Source organism: Mytilus trossulus, chromosome 14, assembly GCF_036588685.1.
Source record: "Mytilus trossulus isolate FHL-02 chromosome 14, PNRI_Mtr1.1.1.hap1, whole genome shotgun sequence".
Lineage (NCBI taxonomy): Eukaryota > Metazoa > Mollusca > Bivalvia > Mytilida > Mytilidae > Mytilus > Mytilus trossulus.
This window is the reverse complement of record NC_086386.1, coordinates 69,738,835-69,762,493: the sequence shown is the minus strand read 5'-3', so window position 1 is coordinate 69,762,493 and position 23,659 is coordinate 69,738,835. Positions and strand designations below refer to the sequence as shown.

At 31.2% G+C, this 23,659-nt stretch overlaps 1 protein-coding gene across 1 annotated transcript; it reads left to right on the top strand.

Annotated features, from left to right (window-relative positions):
* Positions 1 to 10,136: 10,136 nt before the first annotated feature.
* On the top strand, positions 10,137 to 22,325 carry LOC134697324 (gamma-aminobutyric acid receptor alpha-like). The gene is made up of 8 exons (XM_063559530.1): positions 10,137 to 10,242; positions 11,461 to 11,528; positions 12,662 to 12,888; positions 16,399 to 16,481; positions 17,482 to 17,622; positions 19,587 to 19,739; positions 21,084 to 21,319; positions 22,071 to 22,325. Exons 1-8 carry the CDS (start codon positions 10,152 to 10,154, stop codon positions 22,323 to 22,325), a joined length of 1,254 nt encoding a protein of 417 aa, XP_063415600.1. The 5' UTR covers positions 10,137 to 10,151.
* The last annotated feature ends 1,334 nt before the right edge of the window (positions 22,326 to 23,659 follow it).

The window sequence follows — 23,659 nt, the reverse complement described above, 5'->3', positions numbered from 1 at the left end:
TAACTTTTACAAATTATTACTTGGATGGCACTCATACCATATCTTTTTGTATACATATATAGATTAAGCATATGCTAAAAAATGAAAGACAAATAATACAAAAACTAACCACAATAGATGTAAAACCCTATTAAGCGAGAAATCAAGAAAAAGGTATGATTGAATTTTCGAGAAAAAAAAGTATTTAGTTCACGGGACTCGTTTTCTCGCTATAAAAAAACATTAACAGAAAAAGCATAATACATCCCTTTATAAGACTTACTTTTTCTTAACTATATACCTTTCCATGGCAGAATTGAGAAAAAAATCTGAGTTAAATAATATTCTGCATCTGTAAAATGAGGCGTAGATGTTAAACATAATAATTCTTCATTTATAACTCGTTCTCAAATACTGGAAATTGTAAATAAATATAGCAGAAATAAAAATTCCTAATTTTGCTTTCGAAATGACAATTCCATTTACTAGTAGATTACACAAAATATAAACATTGATCTTGTTCCTTACTTGGGACACCCACATTGATAAAACATGTAAATGATACTTTTGAAATGTGCATGAACATCCGGTGCTGCTGTCACAAATGCTAGATTTACTGTCACTTTGGCGCATTTTGCTGTTTAAGTTATTGTTGCAGTGAATGTGTCTATCAAATCCGATAGCTATTGTTAGAATTTATGGCGTAAACATCGTTTTCGGAATGCATTAATTGCACAGGATGACTCATAATCCCATTATATTGTAATAATCAAAAACTTGTAATGTTTAGGAAATGTTGCAATATAATATTTGTACCGAAAAATTGAAAGAATATGAATGACAATAATCACCTATTTTTATATGCAGTTTACATCGTAAACAAATAGCTTCATAAGTATATGTAGTGTCTGGAAACTATCTTCCCTTATGCATCTATCAAATTCAACTTGATGCCCAGTCTTGCTATTGCTGTAAATGTTGCGCCCTGTATTTCTAAATTCGGGGGTCATTGATTTGTCTCGTGGACATTTGTTGATACCATTCCATTTGCCTACAAGTAGCGTTCCCACAAGAAAGGCTAGGCATATGCTTCGGAAGTATTTTCGACTTTTAGGTTGCATTTTTATAAATATTGACAATGCAATTTTCCTTATAAACTCCTTTTATGGTTAAACTCTACCACTATTTCTATGAAGTTAAAAAAAATAATCATATCCTAGAATGGAAAGTTTATATACACAACTTTCTTTTCAAAGATCATAAGTTAGGGCTGTTCACCGTTTATATGCCCAAATTTCTAAGAGTTTAATCTAATACTAAATGTCTTTACTACCCCTATCTTAACTGTAGGATTATCACAGATGTCAATATAAACAATATGCATATGTATATTTACTGGTAACATTCCTAAGTTATGTCTCTATGAGATGAAACCTAGAGAGCATAACTGGGAACCAGTTTGTAAACACAATGACTTATCTAAGAATATTCTATATCTCCTCCAAAAGAGGCGTGGTTTGCGAAACAGCTGTATTAACAAAGTTCAACCTATGTTTAAGCTGCCACTTCTATGATCTCAAGTAATGTACTTTTAAACATCTCTTTTGAAAACGCACTATTATCAAGTATAGACAAGACAAGACAATATACCGTTGTTTTTAAAATGGCTTCTAGTGTTAAAAAGGTCAAGTCGTGATTCATTAATGGCATCTCATCATTGACGAGCACCAATATGAAATGCATTTTGCACACCAATGGTATCTTACTCACACGTTGCGGACATTTGCATATTTTAATTTGCTCACTCATATTCTCCTAAACCGAGGAATGTGTAAAAAAGGAACAAATATCGGACTCCAAGGAAATTTTAGACATCAAATGGTAAAATTAATAGCTCAAACACATTAAACGAATGGAAAACACCGGTTTTATTCCTGACAGCATCGAAACAGATTTGAAGTCACATCTATTGCATAAAGCTAACCGAAGATTTAAACATTATACAAGTTACCGTTGAATATAGTTCGATATAGTTTTAAATCATAGTTAACATAATTAAATCAGTGTTAATGGCTTGCCATTTCCAAATATTTGAATTTAACCGGTGCCAATTATAGTACAATTTATTTAGGTGTCTATAAACGCATCATAAGTATCAGGATTATTTCTATATTTCTTTGAAATAGCCCCATGTATATATTACGAAACAATAGCGAAATTGTTCATTTTTTTTTATTTAAGTAATCTAAAGTTTAATACTATTCACAACAATCGATATATGAACAAAACAAACAGATACAAAAGGTAAAAATATCAAAAAAAGGGGATATCAGTCGTCACTAAGATATAATCTTAATCACTATGAAAACAAACAAATTGTAAATAATACGCTAAATAACATTTTTATTTTTATAAATGTTATCTTTTATGAAACTATAAAAGAAAATCATTTTATATCAATCATGTCAATATTGACATGTTCGTGTAAAAAAGAAATCTTAACCTAGTTTTAAAGACAAGACGCATCCCACGGGTCGCACCAGACAAGTTATTCTGTCTAGTTATTTTTTCTTAAAATGAGTCTAATCAGATGATTTAATTGAATTTCTTCCAGCGGGACGTACTTACCAATTTAACAGACATTGGAATCGAAATTCTCTAACAAATCATAGTACTTCAATAAAAGATACATCTCAAAGTGACATTTCATAGAATATGTAGTGTAATACAAATGTACCTTATAAACTAGACAATAAAAGTGGCACTTTACATCCGGTATTATTGTACTGAAATCTCGCAAATCACTATGTGATCCGTTTTAATAGTAATTCAAGATACTAGGATTATAATGTAATACGCCAGACGCGCGTGTCGTCAACATAAGACTGATCAGTAATTCTCAAATCGAGATATTTCAAACAAGTACAAAGTTGAAGAGCAATGAGGACCCAAAATTTCGAAAAGGTTGTGCCAAATACGACTCTTAGGTTAAATAAACTCGTCACAGATACCAGGATTATTTTTTTTATATATGCATCAGACGCGTGTTTCGTCTATAAAAGACTCATCAGTGTAGCTCGAACAAAATATTGCGTTATAAGACTAAATCCATGTAATGTATTATGATTGATTAGACTCTGATGCATGAAACAAGCTTTCAGTATCTGTAAATATTTTTTTTGGAACAGTTGATACAATTTTTAATTCATTTGTGTTAATTAACGGCTGCTTGTTTTTGTGTAATATTTCGTCTCACTGTTTTGTTTTATAATATGTACCATCGTTTATAATATTTCCATAAATATTTGCATTACTATATATTTTTATTTCTGGTCTCGTTCGATGAACAGCAAAAATATTTTGTAAAAATATTTCCGTACTCCCAACAAAAAAATTATTCTAGATACATGTGCACCTTATTGTAATAAATGTCATTTTGTCCCAGGTTACATGTGTTTTTTTGAAATTCTTTTACATATTGTTTTCATATTGTGTCAAAGATCATATTTATTCTTTCAGTGCGCGCTTACTTGTTTTGTTTTATTTCTCTGTGATATAGTGTAGCCAATTCCATTGATAGAATTTAGCAATTTCAATCGAAGTTGTAATGCTAAACTATTGCATGTTTCATATTACGGTAAAGGTTTGCGCCTGTTAAACATTTTAATTCGCTGAATTAGTTTGCACGTGTTCTATGTTAGAAACCTGTTGTTTCTTTTTGTATAGACGAGACCGTTGATTTTCCTCTTTGAACTGTTTTATACTAGTCATTTTGGGGACTTTTTAAAGCTGTTCGTTGAAGGCTGTTCTTGACCTATAAAGGTTTACTTTTTACAAATTGTGACTTTGTTGGAGAGTTGTACCATTGGCACTCAAACCACATCTTCTTATATCGAATTAAATAAAAACCCGATACGTTTTAAGTAACAGATTCCTTTCATTCTTTGCTGAGATCAATATTAAAATAGTGTGAACCTAAATCACTTTAAGGTCAAGGAACAGTAAATGAGCTATGTCGCAGATTTTGCTCAAATTTTGCATACAATCTTGGCTCGGTGAACTACAACTGACAATCGAAAAAATAATGCATTTATCTCTTTTATTATCTGAAATATTGCAGATTGATTTCTTTTAATATGGGTGAATATTTGTATAGAAAGCCCTTAAAATCAGCGAAAAAACATACAAAATTTGTCTTAAAATCGCCATATCTTTTATTCTACTCCATAGATTTTTCTTTAAAAACTGTATGTTGTTGACACACAAGATTCCGTTATAATGATGCAAAATAAAGATAGGGTCACCGACTTCGTTTGTTGTCTAAAAATCATTTTTTCACCTTGTTGGTAGTGAAAAACGTCAAAAATCAACGTTTTACGGCCGGCAACACGGCGACGTTACGATTATTTTGACGTTTTATAGGATTTTTTCACAAAGAACACAACATTGAATGATGTATACCGTAAAAACGAAGTCGGTGACCCTATCTTTATTTTATATCATTATAACGGTAATTTATGTATCAACAACATATAGTTTTTTAAGAAAAATCTATGGAGTAGAATTAGAGATTTTTCGATTTTAAGACAAATTTTAGAAGGTTTTATGACGAGTTTATGTGCTTTCTATACAAATGCTCACCAATTTTGTAAGAATTCAATCAGTAATAATTTAAATGATAAATGAGATAAATGCATCATTATTTCGATTTTTAGTTGAAGTTCATCAAGCCAGAGTTGTATGCAAAATTTTACTGAAATCTGTGACATAGCCCATTTACTGTCACTTGACCTTAATTGCGGAAAGCAAATGTATCAATTTGAGTAACATCATCAATAAAAAAAGTTATGAAATAAATGATGTCATTCTGCTATGATCGTTGCTATTGTCTTTAAGGAAGAATATTTGTTTTAATGCTATATATGCATTTTACATTTAGAAATGTCTGGCAAAGTACTAAACTCCGTTCTTTTTAACAACTAGAAATAATTCTGGTACATGTCATACACGAGATTACATAATTATATAAATTAAGAAAATTATCTGTAAGAATAGGTACCACTCGTCAAAGCGGTAAGAATATAAAAAAATCTTTTACTTATTTTTTATTATAAAATTCAATTATTATCTCAAGCAGGACAAACGCTCTCAGCATTCCAGTACTACTGTATATAAAAAAGAGATGTAAAGTATGATCGTCAAGAAGCGATCCACTACGGTTATACTAGTAGAATCTTAGTTATAAATTCCTTTATTTTGGAATCCATTATACCTATATAAGTGACACTCAAAGAGATTGCTTAGAATATATAAATCTACAATCGTTCTACTCATGCCAAAAAAAGTAATTAAATGTTGTTGATGTCCTGCGATATTAACAGCGATATTTCTCTGTGGAGAATACGTTATCTCAATGATAGCTATTCTGCTGTCTGTTAACAATGTTTCACCGAACACTATCTGTCTATTTCGTGTTATTTATTTTATGCTTTTCTTTTATTGATGATAATTTGATAATAACTTAGATACATTTATTTTGGTAAATAATTATGATGATTATTGCCCCTCTTTTCTACATAGCCTAACTGTTGAAGAAAAGCAAGATAATAATGAAACACGTATAATTATTCTTTACAGTAATTGTAAAATACAAAACGAAACAAAAAACAAATCATAAACATTTTGGAACAAAAGTGGTTTTATATATAACGTTCAAATCGTCATTCGAAGAGAGGCGAAATATATACCAGAGGGAACTCCGAACTAAAAAGTAAAATATGAACGGACAACGCCCTGGCTAAAAACGAAAACGACAAATAGACAAACAATTGAAAAGTACACAAAACAGCATAGAAAACTAAATACTTAGAAAAACAAACACATCAAAACCTGGGGATTCCCAGTTGCTCCTGAAGGGTGAGCAGATCCTACTTGACATGTGACAACCGCCATGTTGGACATGTTAATATTAAACAATCAACAACTTGGTATGCCATTAAAATACATTAAAGTAACGATGATTATACATCAGTTGTTAATCGAAATTTGATTTGATTCCACGTTTTAGACCATATAACTTTGGAATTTGTAAAAGTGACTTGTCACTTGTGACCATGTAGTGTATTGATGTACATATTTATTTAATTGTTTCTAAAATAAAATCTTGGTGAGAATAACCTACCCATGCATTTACGTAAACTAACATGATATGTGTTACTAAGTTATGTCCTTAAGATTATACTTTGTATTTGTTCCATATTTTAATTTATTAATTAGAGTTTTTTTGCCGTATGTATGTCTCCGTGGTATTATCATAACATAAGTTGAGATATCTACATTCAGTTCAAACTATTGGCTAAAATAGTCTGAATACTGAATCATCTTATAATAATAATGTGTTGCATTTTTATGGTTTCTGTCAATGGTTTTGTGTCATTTCTTGTTAACCACTTCTTATCAACCACTTTTGCATCAGAAACTTTCCAAAACTGAACTGTATGTATCTATTTATTGTGTTGTAAATCATTCATCCCATCTAATTGCTGTTAAGGCTATTTATGACTGCTACATATACTGCGCTAAATACTTTACATCAACCTGTCTTTTTTTATTACACAAATTTACGCATTTAAATGTCTTTTATATAAATGGTCTTTCTTTTTGTGTAATTCTATACATGTATGCACTTTACATCGAATCCATTAGTTTCCTACATTTTGACTCGTCTGGAACTTGAAAATGCTTTCGAAATCTATCAATATTTAACACATGTGTCTTCGTCACGTTTATATCGTCTTTTGCTTACAATTACTTCCAAAATTTAAAAAAAACCCCGCTCATTTTAAAAACTTTACATTTTGTTTATACGTACACAAATTGCCTAATGTAAAAAAAAAATGTAAAACAACACGCTTAAATATTGAATATAGTATTATAATTAAATATTCTTTATCATTTATTTAAGGGTTAATGATTATGTAATTGTATATTTACCAGGACATTAAAGTTGAATGTAATCGACGTTTGCTCCCTTCAAATTTAGTATATAACCTCCTGGTCTGTGATACTATTATATACTTTTTCTGTATTTTGATAACTCAATTGTAATGTGAATAAGTCGAATCAATCGAATAATCCCATGTCGACGTTACAATGCTAACCGACTGAATTGGGGAGGAATTTGTATAAGTGACTTGTCACTTGTTTTCGCCGTGTATTGTATTTATGAACGTATTTATTTATTTGTTTCTAAAATAAAATCTTGGTTACAATAGCCTACTGACTTATATTGCCTCGCGCAAAATGAAATAGTAAATGCACTGCTAAGCACATTTAAATCTGTAATGAACAGTATTCTTTTTCAGTACATTTGTAAAATGATATTCGTTCAAATTATAGTAATAATTACAAGTTGTTTCGCTGTCATTCAAATTGTGATCTAAACCATTGTAGAGGATTCTTTATGATTTCTCGTAGAATTGTGGTGTGTTGTTATTTCCTATAAAACTATTAGAATGGTCATCTACTGCAAAAAAGAGTCATCACTCAGTTCCTTTACAATTTCCATGCCATTTTACTAACTATATCAAATATGTTCAATCTTTCTACACGATTGCGTTTTAGTGTTCCAATTATGCTTAATTTCTGAAGAGCTTTCTGCTTCAAAACTTGTTTAAACGTACAAAGGGGACGTTGATTTGTTTAACGTTGACAAAAACAAATGGCTTGCTGACATTGTTATAGTTTGTTCCTAAGTTCTGAGATAATCTCTTTCAAGATTTATTTGTTGGGATTTATTGAAGCAAATTGTAGCGGAATAAACTATTTGGTACTGGGAAAACCACTAAATTTGTTTTGTAAATGTCGACTACCATAAGCTTCCATTAGAATATAAAATGAAGTTTATAAAAGGGATATCTAGTAGTTCATTATGAACAATCATTCGTTGTGATTATATAATTTCGTATCCTTAAAATCATATTATAGCGTAGGTGATTTCATTCAAGAGCTTCTGATGGACTTTATTCTCAGTTTAATGTAAGTTTGTTTGGTATTATTACATATTTTCTCATTGCAGTCTTTATAAAATGACACTTTTAAGATATCCAATCTTGTTTTAATTGATTCTTTAATTGTTTTAAATGTATTTTGTGAATATAGTTTTGAATACCTCTTTGTTTTTGGCGATGGGATTTCAAATTTCGTCAACAGTTTTGTCCGGAGAAAAAAAATTGTATATATATTTAAACAATACAAAGCTTAACCTATGGGCTTGATAGTTCCTTTTTGCGATACCGTACTATTAACATTGACAGTTGAATGACTTCTTAATTGTAATGATTTACATTTAATCATATTGTATTTCATTTCCGAGTTTTTTTAAGTATAAAATAGAAAATGGAAATTGGAAATGTGTCAAAGAGACAACAACCCGACCAAAGAGCAGAAAAACAATAATCTTACTATTATAAATCTGTCAGCACGAAACGAATATCAAATGAAATGCAAGTATGTGGTCACTACGGTATACCTTTGCTTCAAGTACTTAGCATTAGCTATACATTTAGGAGTTATTAATTGCGTAATAGTAGAACATACATTTAATTAATGATTAGTTTTAGTTGAAATACTAAGGTGTTTCTACCTCAGGAATAGATTACCTTAGCTGTATTTGGCAAAACTTTTAGGAATTTTCGTTCCTCAATGCTCCTTAACTTCGTACTTCGTTTGACCTTTTTAACATTTTTGATATGAGCGTCAATGATGAGACTTTTGTAGACGAAACGCGCGTCTGGCGCAAATTCAAAATTTCAATCCTGATAGCGATGATAAGTTTATTTGCATAAAAACATTAAACAAAACGTATTTTATCTCATTTAAAATGTTATCAAACAAAATCCGTTATTATGCAATAGAAACAGTTTATAGATTTCGACCATTGTTAAAACGTGCGTTTCGTCCAGATTGCACACATCGGTGGCGCTTAAAAGCCGCATGAACATCAAATCAAGTAAGAAATTTATAAGCATTGAGAACAAAAATGCCGAAAACTGTGCATATACAGCATAAATGTAATGAACAAATTGTTTAGATAAAATTACGCCAAATATTGAAAGACATTGAAATGAAACTAAATAGTAAATAATGCATAAATTTCGAAGTTTTAGTTTCCCTTATAATCGGTACTGGAAACCAACTTTTGAATTAAGCAAGTTTTATCAGGTCAAGACTGAGCAGTCAGCTAACATAAAAACCATACTTTCTTATAAATCAACAATGGATAAATATTGAGGACCATAGAATTTTAACTTATTCTGGATTGTTGATATGGCACATTAATTGTCCGGACTCTTCTCTTCAAAAATATTGCTTTGCATTACGATGCAAAGTTATTAGTTTCAGTTGATAAACACGCCATCTTGAAATCATAACGAAACAAAAGTTAGTCCAGATTGGTTGATAATTGGTGTAGCTTAGATTCTGTTGGGTTATATGATTTTTAATTTGAACACGTCTGAATGTGAAAAAATAATAATGGTCTGACAGTATGGATAATTACTTATCATAAAATATCGGTCAGCATCGAGTAATTAAACGCACCAATGAACAGAGCTGTCATTTTAGTATAATATTGTAATCATGACTATATAAAAAAAAATAGATCACGGACATACACAAACAACAGCACTGACTAAAAAATGCAAACAAACATACCAATAACAAAGACACCAATACTAAAATTGCTGTAATTTAGTATGACAAGGCTGCCAACAAGAAACGTTTTTATAGATGATAGTAGATTGACAAAGACGCCATTAAAAAGATTGGCATGTGTAGTTGTAATAATTATAATAAAAAACTTTCTCGATTTTAGGACATAAATACACGTATAAACAAAATGGAAACAACACGGTAAAAATCGGTATTTTCATTGTTGTATCTACACCCCTTTACATTCTTTTATTCTACTATTTTCTACACATAAAAATACCTTTACCAAGTCAGGAATATGACAGTTGGTAACCATTCGTTTTAAATATTTGAGCTTTTCATTTTGCCATTTGCTTGGGGACTTTTCGCATATAATTTCGGTATTCTTTTTCTTAAATGGAGTTAAAAAACACTGCCATGTACTGCTTATATTTACTTTTAGTTATCTCCTGGTGGTGTGTATGGGAACAGACAGCTATAAAAGTAATGTTTCCATAGTTTTAGATGAAATATTGTCGACGTATGATAAAGATCTTAGACCTGGTTTTGGAGGTAATATATAGTGTGTATCATACTCACAAATAAAGTAGTAAACATCTATTTGAATACAACTGCAATATAACTGACTAGGTACAGGATATTTTTAACGGACACATGGGTCGGTGGGGGTGGGATGAACCTGGTTTTATGGCTAGCCAAACCTCCCACTTATATGTCAATGTTAAAAAAAATCACTAAAATGACATCACTAAGTGACAGAAATACAGTACAAACAAACGCAAAACACTCAGCACAGAGAAAATCACAAACAAATAATTTCATCTTAGATACATATGCCAGGATTAAAACTGTGTATGCCAGACACGTGCTTTGTCTAAGACTAGATCATCAGTTACGCTGAAATCAAATTATTTAGATAAAGCCAGTTAATTACGAAGTGGGAGATCATTGACCATGACGATTTCTAATTCCTAAAGTTTTTGCCAAACAAAGTCTCGTAATCATTCAAATAGTAAAAATATAGATCTACTATTTTCTATTAACTAGGCCTATAAAGCTTGTCTAATGAAGGCAATCACATTTTCTCTGGTGTCATGATTATTGGTAAACGTGAAATCATTGTTTATTAAATTTCCCACAACTTTACAACTTGTTAAGCGATTCGTGGCCTTACTGTTACAAAATACGCATTTGCATTATTTCCTTTCTATTTTCTTTATATTATGACAACTTTATTGTAGTTTAATAATGATTTTATAAAGGCGGAGACTTTCATATGTTATGCCTTGACAATACTATCATTCACTATGATGACATGACTCCCTTTACCTTGTTCTTTGCAAAATTGTCGATTTTGAATCTAGTTCCCTTCTCTGCCTAAATAACCACCAACAGTTTCTTTCTATGAAGACGTGATAAATGTACATAAATATTATCGTTTTAAAGCATATAGAAATAATAAAAAAGATAGCAAGTATTAAAAGTCTTACAATCCATAAAGCCTTTACAGGAATTATAATTCAAATTTGATACTATGTTTTGCAAATTCATGTCACACAGTTTCTACACGGTTCACAAAATACAATGTATATGGACTGCAATTGTCTTGTTGTTCTTTATCTCAAAGAGACGACGAGAAAATGTTAAATCAATTACACCTAAGAAAGAATGAATATGGTATGATTGTGAGTCTTTATATGGTTATCAATAGTTATCTTAACTGTATCTGACACTCTTAAAACATTAAAATATGTTTTTATATTTTAACAGGAAATCCAGTTGAGGTATTGACAGACATTTATTTGAGATCTATGGGCCCAATATCAGAAAAAGATATGGTAAATTGACTGTTGTATTTGTTCTCCGCTAACAAAAGAGGGACGAAAGATACCAAAGGGACAGTCAAACTCATAAATCTAAAACAAACTGACAACGCATGAAAAGACAAAGAGAAAAACAATAGTACACATGACACAACATAGAAAACTAAAATATAAACAACACGAACCCCACCAAAAACTAGGGGTGGTCTCATGTGCTCCGGAAGGGTAAGCAGATCCTACTCCACAAAATACCTATACACAATATAATTAGCGTGTTATGATAAGCATATATTATTTTATTAACCCTTAGGAAAGTAAATGTGAATATCTATAGACATCATACAAAACGTAAAAGTTTGCATAACAAGATAACACATGCGATTTTTCACTCTTTTAGTATTTTTCGTATTTTATTAAGATGACGATGTCATAAATTTCAATCATATGGTAAAATGTAATTTAGCTCAAGTTGTCTTTTGAGACCATTTAACAGCATTACGTCTTTCGGGTGTAACTTTACACTTTTAACTATGCTCTCAACTTCATTTAAATTCAATACAATTTTGATTTATTTTCTTGTCTGTTCAGATGAAAATAAGAAAAAAAAATATGATTATCAGTTTCATATTCAAACTGTTCATGTTAAAAACCTCTGTTTTGAAGTGTAATTTTCTTCATTTAATTTCGTTAAAACTTCCCCTATGAAGCCAGTAGTTTGAATTAATATATTACGAAAGCGATTTTATCTTTTTTTATAAAAAAATAAAGACGAAAATTTCATTGCGTAAATTTCCAACTTTACATTTTTTTTTTATAGTTTAGTTTTTGTTTCCCGTGTGGTATAGAGTTACGTAACATTCAACTCATTGTAACGACTGTTAATCAATTACACAAATAATTAACTCAAACTCAAACTTATTATGGAAGAATTGTAAATAAACTTTAACCATACGCACGGATCAGTTTTCTTCAGATCTTTTCACTTCCCCTTTTTCAACAGTATTCATAAACGCATTGCAACACACTACAGGTAAACCAACAACATTACACTATACTCTGACCATTACATATCCTTGTCACGAAATATTTTCAAACATGCACTTGCAAGTTGAAAATATCGTTTTATTTCCAACTTATTTATTTCAAAGGTGTATTCGATTGATATATACTTTAGACAAAGATGGATGGACGAACGCTTAGCAACTAATTCTTCGACAGAAAAAGAAAATATTTCTGTCAGCATAAAAATTCTTGAAAAAATATGGTTCCCAGACACGGTGTTTTACAACGGACGTAAATCGTATTTACATATGGTTCCTACGCCAAACAGGTTCGTGCGCATTGGTCGGAATGGATCTATTTACTTCTCACAACGGTAAGAACGCAGATTTATTAAAATATGAGAGAGCTTATATATAAAGGTATACAAAAATGCACGGTTAAGAATACCTATCGACAACTTTGAATGTTGCTTTAACAATTTTCGTTGACGGGCAACATATACAATGTTTATAGACATATTTCACCAGACTGAGTAGTACTCTCTTTCCCTTAGATAGCTATTTAGAATACCCGCAAATAATTTATCGTATGAAACAAACTTGTCATTTCCAACACTGATGGGAACAGACATTTGCAATTACTTATATCAAAAATGACTTCTACCAGACGAAATACATTTGTTAAATCGCAGGTTGTCAATCTTGTATTCAGTTTACTAAGTAAGAAAAGAGATATCGTTATATGTCTTTTTTCTCCTCTAATACAGACTTGGCGTTAGTGTAACTAGGACATATTATACGAAAATATGTGGGGCGTTATTATTTCTGCAAAACTTGGTCAATTATTCCAAAACACGAAATTTCCAGTACGGAGGCTATTCTTGAGAAAAAAAACCACAAACACATTGTATGAAGTACTGAAGCGTTGTGGACTTATCTTTTCTTGTTTGACGCTGACAGCAGTAAGTTTCAAGTATTCAACAGTCCTCTTTCACTGCAGTCGATGACCCCACCACCCTTTTCTGTTGCCTAGCAATGACTTTTTCTGCAGTGTTGGACCACAGTCGCTTGAATTTTAGTGATATATGTATGAAATTTTTTTTTCATACATATATCACTAAAATTCAAGCGACTGTGGTTGGACTAACTCTTCTTCCCTTCTCTGAATCATCATCGTTATTGACATCAACCTAACCACCCTTTCCATCCTTAATTTTTTTTTTTATTATGGCCAGGCACTTAGCCGGTCAATTATATGATATGGTTTTGAGACTGTTGCAAATGTTTTTGAGGATCAATTTTTTTTTTCTGTTTATGCAAAATTAAAGATGTTATGTTAACTGAAATAAATACATTTATATTATTATTTTTTTAAGAAGAATGCAAAAAGACAAACTGAAAAATATTTATAACCATGAATGTTTTGTTATTCGCAAAATGCATTACCCATATTTAGGGAAGTCCCAAACCAAGTTATTTTTAGAAATGTAAACAAGGTACCATGTTCTTACAACAAATCATCATCGGAACATTGGGAATGATCTATAATTTGCGTTTTTTTTTCCAATCAAAATAGCTATTTTATATTCTATTTTGATTATTATATATACAGTTACATTCATCAATTAGAAAAACATTATCATAATACAGATATCTTTACTTTCAACGTGAATGATATCAGGAGTTTTTAAAGGTAACATGTTTCTGTAACTGAACATAATTTACAAACCTCTCAAACACTCACTTGTTGTTACTTTGACATTTTACTGCAACTAAACAGAAATGAAAACATTTTGTCAAGGATTTCTACGAAGATTATAAATTTTCTATACCATCTCAAGCTTTGTGATTTTCAGTTGTAGTATGTAAGCAATTTTTGTAGTCTGTCGTACAATCAATGAAAATATGAAGGGATATGAACATGATGAAATAAATGCACATGAGACAATATGAATATCAATACATGCTAAAACACAAAAATGGGACGTTTTATTGTTGTCCTTTATCTTCAAGTCACAATGAGGCATTCAACAATGACATGTATGATCAAAAATTCTAACAACAGGTACTAAGATCAAGTTGATCCCTCGCATCTCATTGTAAATAGTTATCAAAGGTACCAGGATTATAATTTAATACGCCAGACGTGCGTTTCGTCTATTCGAGACTCACCAGTGACGCTCATATCAAATTATTTATTAAGACAAACAAGTACAATTGTTCATATTTTTATTACTGTTTGTTGATACTTTCAAATTTCACCAAATTCGAATAGAAATGAAAACATTATGTCAAGGATTTATCAACCTTTACTGGGAAGAATAATTTGACATTTGTTTGCTTAAAGATTTTTATATATTTTGTCAAACTAAGTTGGGGAAGGATAAAGTGTTTCATCTGTTATAATTCATCTTATCTATGAAAGTAGAAGTCATAGTTAATGTGATTTTGTTCATAGATGTTAAAAATAAGGTAATCTTGACCTACATTTCATACATGAGTGACTGATTAAAGTTTTCGTTAGAGTTCATATCTAAGATACAACTCGTAAAGAAATAATATTGTCAGTTGATTTGCTTTAATAGTCATGAGTGTCCTTAAAAAATATGTCATCTTGACATAAAATTCTTGGATGAGTTAATGAGGTGGAATGCTGCGTTAAAATCCTTTTCTGAGATGAGGAATAACAAATATTTTGTCATTAACTTAATTAACTGATATACATTTCATCAACTGCACTTAAAAGATATTCGATTTCATCAACTGCAAAATAATTTAAAGTTATATTTTAAGCATTGAACAGTTCTGGCCATTGAGGATTTAATTCAACTCTATATACGATCATATACAGATTGTCCATATAATATTTTGCACTCTTTTTTACACCAAAAACCTCAATATTTCTGGCCCAAAAATATGGTGCGTGCAACAATAAGCTCTCTTGTTTGTGTATATATATAAGAAGATGTGGTGTGAGTGCCAATGAGACAACTCTCCATCTACGTCAAAATTTGTAAAAGAAAAACCATTATAGGTCAAAGTACGGTCTTCAACACGGAACCTTGGCTCTCATCGAACAGCAAGCTATAAAGGGTTCAAAAATGACTAGTGTAAAACAATTAAAACGGGATAACTAGTATATATGACAAGGTTTGCCTTACTGATACTTGTCTGTTATGAATTTGTGTCCTAACACGAATAGGGAACGGTTTCAACCTATAAGACTTCAGTCAAACGTGAAAGTAAAACGATCATTTATCAATGTAATTCAATTTTTACAGTTTTCGTAAATTAGTTTAAGGTTCATTATAGAGACGTTTGATGTATAGAAGAATGGTTAGTTTTGTCTATAAATGAGGTTTAACATGGAAACATTTTCATTAACGTTAAGGAGATTTAGTACTCGAGTTTTATTCTTTAAATTGAATTTAATTTGAGATTAGATGTTTGCTTATACTGTGTAAATACAATTCAATTCATCCGCACTTTCTGTTGTTCTTATAATTAGAGAAAAACGATTAATTGGCACGCAAAAGTAAAACGAAATAGATAACAAATATTAACCGATACCGTTCTTATTTAACCTTTAAAGCAGACTTAAGTAAAACTTACAAAAACCGAAAATCATAACAGTGAAAGTTTCAATACGTTAAAAATAGATATTTCTGGATAGTTTTTCAGTTTATTGTAAATTAGATCATAGTTTTTTCGTTGAAATCCCCCGGCAACCTCACACGACATTGTGTCATGAGGTTAAGCCGAGGATTACTATTGTATAATTACGATACATAGAAAAACTATCTATAAATTATGAAATATTTATAACATAACGGTTACAGTTAAAATAACAGATCATTTAAGAGATTATTTTTAAAATTTTGCAGATTAACAGTCCGTGCAATATGCAAAATGGAACTACACCATTATCCACTGGACTTCCAGACATGTCCTTTATACTTTGGAAGTTGTAAGTGTCAGATAATTTACAAACAAAAATTAGACAAATTAATGTTTTACAGTGTGGATGGGGGTTTACAGAAAAGCGAGCAAAGAATAGAGAAAAATGGACCCCCATCAAAAAAGAGAAAAAGTTGCTATCCCCTTTAAATTATGTATTCCGCCATTTTTGTACATAAGACTTATTATGACTGAGTATCATAAATAATTTACTTTAAAAATTGCAAAGTTCGTGTCTTATTAGCCAGTCCCGATTTAATAGTCGTGAGTTCCTTATCAACCATTTAAGTGAATTACAGGGATTCCCGTTACTCTTTGATAGTCGTGAGTGTCTGATCAACCATTGTAGATACCTAGATTCCCGTTTTATTTTGAAAGTAGTCTTTGTCTTATCAACCATAACTTAACAGATACCTAGATTTCCGTTATATTTTGAATGTCGTAAGTGTCTTTTCAACCATAACTTTACAGTTACCTAGATTCTCGTAAAATTTTGAATGTCGTAAGTTTCTTATCAATCATTTAACATAATTATAAAGATTCCCGTTATGCCATGGATGTCTTTTTACAAGTGTCTTATTCACCATTTGAGTTACAGTCATTTTCGCCACGCTTTGAAAGAAGTAATAACATTAACAACTACTATTTGTTTCGTACACCAGATGCTCATTATAACAATCAATGTCTCTTCAGTGATGCCCGAAGACTGAATTTGTAAGTTAAAAGCTTATCAACCAAAACAGGAGTAAATGAATTAATAACCGTTCGAGTTCCAGTCACGCTTTGAAACATGTAGTCGTTATTGTCTTAGATATAGGAAGATGTGGTATGAGTGCCAATGAGACAATTCTCCATCCAAGTAACAATTTATAAAAATTAAACCATTATAGGTCAAGGTTATCTGCTAGCAATTTGTTGTAGCTTTTTTATTATTAATAATGGATGTATACCACTTTCTTTTTTCATATTTGGAAAATATTTGTGATTCGTGATGTTTCTTTAATTTGCAGTTGCTTATTCTGAGGACGATGTGAAATACACTTGGAATTCTGGGAAAGATGCGTCTGTAGCTCGAGCGCCTGACATGACAATGTCTCAGTTTGACCTCATTAACTTCTCTGCAGAAACTTCATTTACATACAGAAAAGACGGTGAGCATATCAATCGCACAATTTTCTTTTCCGGTTGGTTGCGTGTTTTTAACTCTTTTTCAGGAACCGGTCATATCCGGAAATATGAAATGAATCAATACAAATTTTAAAAGTTTCTCTCAATTTCGGTTTGGTTTTCATTGTAGCTACGTGCCACTGCTGGTGGAATTTTAATTCCCCGAGGGTATTACCAGCCCAGTAGTCAGTACTTATGTGCTGACATGAATTATCATTGATATGGTTATATTTATAAATTATCTGTTTACAAAACTTTTGAATTTTGAAATACTAAGGGTTTTCTACCTCAGGAATAGATTACCTTTAAGTTAGCTGTATTTGGCAAAACTGATATTTTTATATGCTTAGCTTCTATAATCATCTATGAATTTCTAGTCCACAATAAACAAAACTTGACGAAATTGTTATTTAACGTACCGACTTTACCCAACACAAAAATGCTCTTATGCATTTTATAGAATTTGATAATTGTGAACGACGACACGATCATTGCTAATGTTTAATTCATTGGGAAGATTGTATTTCTATCAATGAGAAAAAGAAAGTCTGGACTAAACAGACGTTATTTAAGATGATATTTATTTATTAATTGCAGAAACTATATCATTTATTCATTATGTCTAGAAGATGTCAAATTGATACATTATCTCTAATACAGAAACAACGTGCCTTGTTATTAATTTCACAAAATGTCAGACACTTTTATCATCGTCTTATAATTCAATGCATAAAAATCATTTCTGAACAATTGTGAACTATTGGCGTATTGCTATATTCAATAACAGGTGCCTGTCAACTGTTATCCATTCGGAACTCTCTGCATAACCGATAGTTAAGTGATTAGTCAGTTCGATGATGAATGGACGAGAATGCTAGTGATATATCTACTAGTTTTAACCACAAAATTACTATCATCAATAAATAGTGTCAAGGAAATTCGATACAAAGTCAAAGCATTTATTTAACATCAATCCATTTAATTTGATTTGCAGTCAATATGTTACAACGTTGTATATTTCAGTAATGGAATTGGTAGCTGTCAATCAAAGGCAATGTTCTGTAAAACAATAAACACAAAATGTCGTTTCGGTATTAAATGAACAGGGTCGGACAGTGGATTTTTACCTTATCGTGCTTTCATGATTAATACATCATGTATATTGCTTAATTAGTCTACATATACGCAGTCTGAAAATTTGAATATTATGCAATGTATAACTCAAACCATCTAAAAACGTTCATTTTCGAAAGAGAAGACGAAGTGGCGACTTGCAATGCAATTATTCAAAAGTTTTGAATCAAAAGACAAACACTCAATTCCATAAAAAAAACGATTTAACTAATACAAAATAAGATCTCCATACAACATGAAAAACATATTGATATGACCACACAGATTCTTGCATACAATAATAACACAAAGTTTGATTAGCAGTTTCACTATGCTTTAGATCAGCCATGCACATTTTGATCTTGTATGTCTGAAAGTTAACTCATATTTTTCATTAAAGTCGTTTGTATTCATTTAATGCAAGATTAAGTCATAGCGAACCTTTCAAAATTCGGATAGTCGGCATTTTCATCGCTTCCTATAATGTATTGGATTTGCTCATTGTTGTAGGCCGTATTGTACCTTGTAAATGTTCATGCATCTATGTCATGTGATCTATTAACTTTTATTGTGTTATTGGCAGACATATGTAACATCAATTTCATAAAACTATTTACTAGTATAATGTTTTAAGACAAATCAAACTACAATCAATTTGTATTGCTACCATTTCTTATATGCCAAAAAAACATTTGATAAATAATTGTGATCATTTGATCAAATTTACTATCTGATTGAACGCAATTTCATACTAGGTTTTACTTCTGTCGTGTTTGTGTGAACACTTTTAGTATGACACGTATGATTTGGCTAATTAGAATGAATCTTATTTCAGTTCGACAATCCATGCTGACAGTTTATTTCAACCTAAGACGACATACAGGTTACTTTGTTATAAATATATTTGTTCCCTGTATGTTACTGGTTATTTTATCATGGGTATCATTTTGGATAAACAGAGAAGCTACCTCAGACAGAATAGCCTTAGGTAAGAGTACTTAAAGAAGATGAGAGATACAAAAAGGATATAACAAGTCGAAAGCAAATCGACAATGCCATGACTAGAAACGAAAAACGAAGTAAAGACACCATGATACAACAGAACACAGAACACAAAGTAGAAAAACTAGACTTAACAACACGAAAACGAACAGCCCTGTGTACTTGTTAAGATACCACTCAGAGTTTGAGAATAGTTGTTATAGCTTTTCAGCATCACATCCGTATCGATACATGCCAATTATATTATCACTAGAGCTCATATATTGATGCAATGCTCTGATATTGAAAATGCATTCCAATTTTCAAATGCAGTTAGTTACATATTTATTATGACAAAGCGCTTGCAAACTTGCCTGAATATCGATCAGGTGGGAAAAGGCTGACTTGGACTTTTACTTTCTATTTGCATTTGTATTATTTGGGTCCCAGATCAAAAGAAAAAAATCCTAGAATCTGCTTAAATTTTGTAAATGACTTTTTATGAGCTAATGAAATCCTACATGAAAAAAATGTGTGTTATGGATTAAAATAGTTTACCCTTTATCGTAGAAAAAATACCAAGGAGTCCGGATATCTCACACATATTCCTAAACCTGACCTACAAATAGGCTCCAGTAGTATACCGCTGTTTGAAAGTTCTAAATAAATTGAGAGAAAACAAATCCTAGTTACAAACTAAAACCGAGGGAAACACATCAACTATAGGAGGAAAATAACGAAACAACAAAAAACATAAGACAATGCAACTCACACAGAAACGAACAAAAAGATAACAACTGCCATTTTCTCGACTTGGTACAGACCATTTTAAGAAAACAAATGGTGGATTGAACCTGGTTTTTGGGGCTTCTCAAACCTCGCGCTTTTATGCCAATGTTAAATATAACACTAAAATGACAACATTACATGACATGACTACAGTACAAATAAATGCAAGGACATTCAGGGCAATGAAATACACAAATAAACAATACAATAGTACATCAATAAAAAAAACAATAAAAACCCAGAGCTGACGTAATTTTGAAGGAAAGCAGTGCTACTCATTAAAGGTAAATAAATATCTGAAGATAAACGAACAAGATTCTGACGTAACAAGTAGTATAAGAAATTCATGATTAATTATCTTGCTATTAAGCAACGTCAAAAAAAAAGACTGAATTGAAAGTATTTCAAACACGGACAAATATAAATCCTTGCAATATAAACTAAGAAGACAATGACAAAAGTTGCACTTCCAATAACATTTGTATGATGAGATGATTTTCTTTAAATGATATTATGAAGGAAATGAAGAAACCTGCTAGTAACTGTTTTCTTACATTTGAAGGTACGACGACTGTATTGACCATGGCTTTCCTAGCGCTGGACAGCCGGAGTGATCTACCTCGTGTTAAATATGCAACAGCATTAGACTTGTATATTGCCTTATGTTTTGTATTTATTCTGAGTGTAATAGTGCAGTTTGCAATAGTTCATCGTTTCACCAAACATGGTCATGGAGATGTCGAGCCATCACCAACTGATAACGATGAAGAAGACGAGGAATCTGAAGACGAAACTGCAGTAAGAATAATATCAATAACATTTAATATAGCGGAATCTGACAAAGTGAAATCTGAAATTAGAAAGAAAAAGATTGTCATCCTCCCTATCGATACATAATGTCATGTCCGATAACAAAGATGTGTTCCCGTTCCAATTAAATACTTAACAACACCGTTAATAGAACAATCAACAAAACACACAAACAAAACAGAACAGATTGTAGATATAAAAACACTGCACGACTCATACTGAAAATAATAGCAAGTATGATGTCTCCTCGACACAATCTGCTTCCCTCCTCCTCTTCCTCCGCCTGGGTCAATATATGATCTATTGAAAACCAAGATATGCGAAAGATATCAGAGAGACATTCTAACGTATATCTTGAAAATAAACAAACAACCACATGGCTTAAAACGAAAAAGTGATAAATACTCATAAAAAAGTACACACAACATAATATAGAAAACTAACTACTGAGCAACACGAAAATCGGTGATCTCACATGCCCCGTAAGGGCAAGAAACTCCTGCTGCATGTGTGGCACTCGTCGTGTACATGTTGCACACTTTATCATGAACCCGGTAAATACACTTGCTATCGATAAAATGTTTTTTGGACAAGAAAATGAGTATATGTATTAAATTATAAGCCTGATACCTTTGATAACTATGTTACTCACTATGAATCATTCCATACAAAGTGAAGTAAAAGTTATTTTATTTACTTACCCCTCACTAATTTGGTACTTGCTTTTTATCCATTTAAGCATACAAGGAATGGGAAACCTCACAACCAATCTTTCCAGCCAGACACAAATATTCCTAGCAATCGAGTGTTCCTTTGTCGAGGTGAAAGTCGTCTCCGTGTATGGCTATCCAGCTTACGTATAAAGAATCGAAGACAATTCAAAAGACGAAAGCATAGAAACAGTGTCAGTCAAATTGATAGAGTGTCTCGGGTACTCTTTCCTCTAGTGTTTATTTTACTAAACTTCCTTTACTGGAGTTTTTATCTAAAGTAGGATATTTGTTTTACTCAACATTATACAAAAACTAAATTAATTTCGTATTGGTTTACACATGTAAGGCTCATGACATTACTTTTATTTGCAATAACAGTGCTTGCACAACAATTTTTCTGAACGTTTAATCATTATCATCATTATTTAAATGTTCTAAAATAAACTGACAACGCCATAGCTAAAAATGAAAAACAGACAAACAATAGTATACATGACACAACATAGAAAACTAAAGAATAAGCAATACAAACCCCACCAAAAACTAGGGATGATCTAAGAAATTAACACAGAACTGGATGGATATAATCCAAACAATCCACAATACATCAAGAGCATGTTGGTGAGACGAAATAAGGCCTAAAAACTAAAAAGTAAAATCACAAAAATACTAAACTTAGAGGAAAATCAATTCGATTACATGCAGCAGGAGTTGCATGGGATTCAGCAAGCTTGATATATATCTAAGATAGCTGAATAGTTTGATGAAAATCCAAGTCGATTTGAAAAATTTATAAAAAAAAATAAAAAATGACTATCTGAATTTATATAATAATTTTTATTTTTACCTATTGTAAAATTAAATTCTTTCATTTCACAGCAATAAATCAAACTACTTAATAAGTTTTTAAGATCAATATTTAATTTAGTGAGATGGGTTGATTTACACCAGTCAAAACTAAATTTGAAGGTTAAGACTAGTCGAGACTAGTCCAGCCAGGTCTTGACAGGTCGAGCCTTGGTCAAGACCATTACAGACTACACCAAGATCATCAAGTACTGAATTAGACTAATTAAGTAAACTTATTTAACTAATTAAGTAAAGTCGAGTCCTAGTCGAGTACACATTAAAGTACAGTCGAAACAATGTCGAGACTAGTCGGGTAAAATGTGTGCTCGATTTTACTGTTCGAGCACAAAAACTGGTCAATTCAAAATCGGAGCAGTTTGTAGTGTTAGCAATGATTAGCAATGATTAAAACATTATATGAAATGAGTGACACTATTTTCAATTGTATTACTATAAAATAACGTTGATATTTCACAGCTACTTGAATTGGACAGAATTTACAAAGAATTAAGCGGCATATTATTCAAACATTCTGGATAGGTTGATTTTTAGAAATCTTAGGACATGACTACGACTAGCTTGAAAATGGCCCTGTGCTAATCGTATATGCATGTCCTGGTTTCCGCAATTTTGTTTTCTTTTAGGACTTTAACAGCATATGGTAATGCTTTCTAACGTTAATAACAACAATTTACTTAGTGTCGAGCATGATCCTATGATAAACGATTGATTTTGTGAAGTTTCAATGTTTACTTTCTCATATATG